Source organism: Suricata suricatta, unplaced genomic scaffold (assembly GCF_006229205.1).
Source record: "Suricata suricatta isolate VVHF042 unplaced genomic scaffold, meerkat_22Aug2017_6uvM2_HiC HiC_scaffold_23925, whole genome shotgun sequence".
Classification (NCBI taxonomy): Eukaryota; Metazoa; Chordata; class Mammalia; order Carnivora; family Herpestidae; genus Suricata; species Suricata suricatta.
This window is the reverse complement of record NW_021869243.1, coordinates 1-824: the sequence shown is the minus strand read 5'-3', so window position 1 is coordinate 824 and position 824 is coordinate 1. Positions and strand designations below refer to the sequence as shown.

General features: G+C 48.1%; 1 protein-coding gene across 1 annotated transcript; it reads right to left on the bottom strand.

Annotated features, from left to right (window-relative positions):
* Positions 1-8: 8 nt before the first annotated feature.
* Positions 9-821, bottom strand: LOC115284861 (olfactory receptor 18-like; the record flags this gene model as incomplete). The annotated part of the gene is given in 2 exon segments (XM_029931329.1): positions 9-622; positions 624-821. Coding segments are annotated over 2 exon segments (812 nt in total), but the record flags the coding sequence as incomplete, so codon positions are not given.
* Between the last annotated feature and the right edge of the window lie 3 nt (positions 822-824).

Here is an 824-nt window from a genome sequence, read left to right as displayed (position 1 = left end):
GTTAAGACAAGGCAGTTCTGTTGAGGAGCCTCTGCAAGGCCTTCTTGATGTCCCTGTTCCTCAGGCTGTAGATGAAGGGATTCAGCATGGGAGCAACCACAGCATACATCACGGAAGCCACTGCAGTCTTCGTGGGAGAATGTGAGATAGTCGAACTGAGGTACACCCCAAGACCTGTTCCATAAAATAAGCAAACAACGGACAGGTGAGAGCCGCAGGTGGAGAAGGCTTTGTATTTCCCACCTGTTGATGGGAGTCTCAGAATGGAGGAAACAATTCTAATATAAGAACAAAGGATCCCTGAGACTGGAATACCACCAAAGAGGGCCCCAATAAAATATATGAATATCTTATTGGTGGAGGTGTCACTACAGGAAAGGTTCAGGAGTTGAGGAGGGTCACAGAAGAAATGGGGAATTTCCACATTTGTGCAGAAGATAAGTTGTGACACGATGAGGCAGTGCAGCTGAGAGTCCAGAAGGCTGATCAAAAAAGACACCAAAATCAGCAGGCGACAGAGGCGGGGGTTCATGATGACTGGGTAGTGCAGAGGATAACAAACAGCTACAAACCGATCATAGGCCATCACAGATAAGAGTACACTGTCCAAACAGCCAAAAAGATAAAAAAAAGGACAACTGAATCAAGCAGCCCGTGTGGGACATGGCCCTGTTATGAGTCTGGATGTCCCAAATCACCTTTGGAACCGTGGTAGATGTGAAACCGATGTCACTCAGGGACAAGGTGGAAAGGAAGGAGTACATGGGGGTGTGGAGGTGGGAGTCAGAGCTGACGGCCAGGATGATCAGTAGATTCCCTAGCAC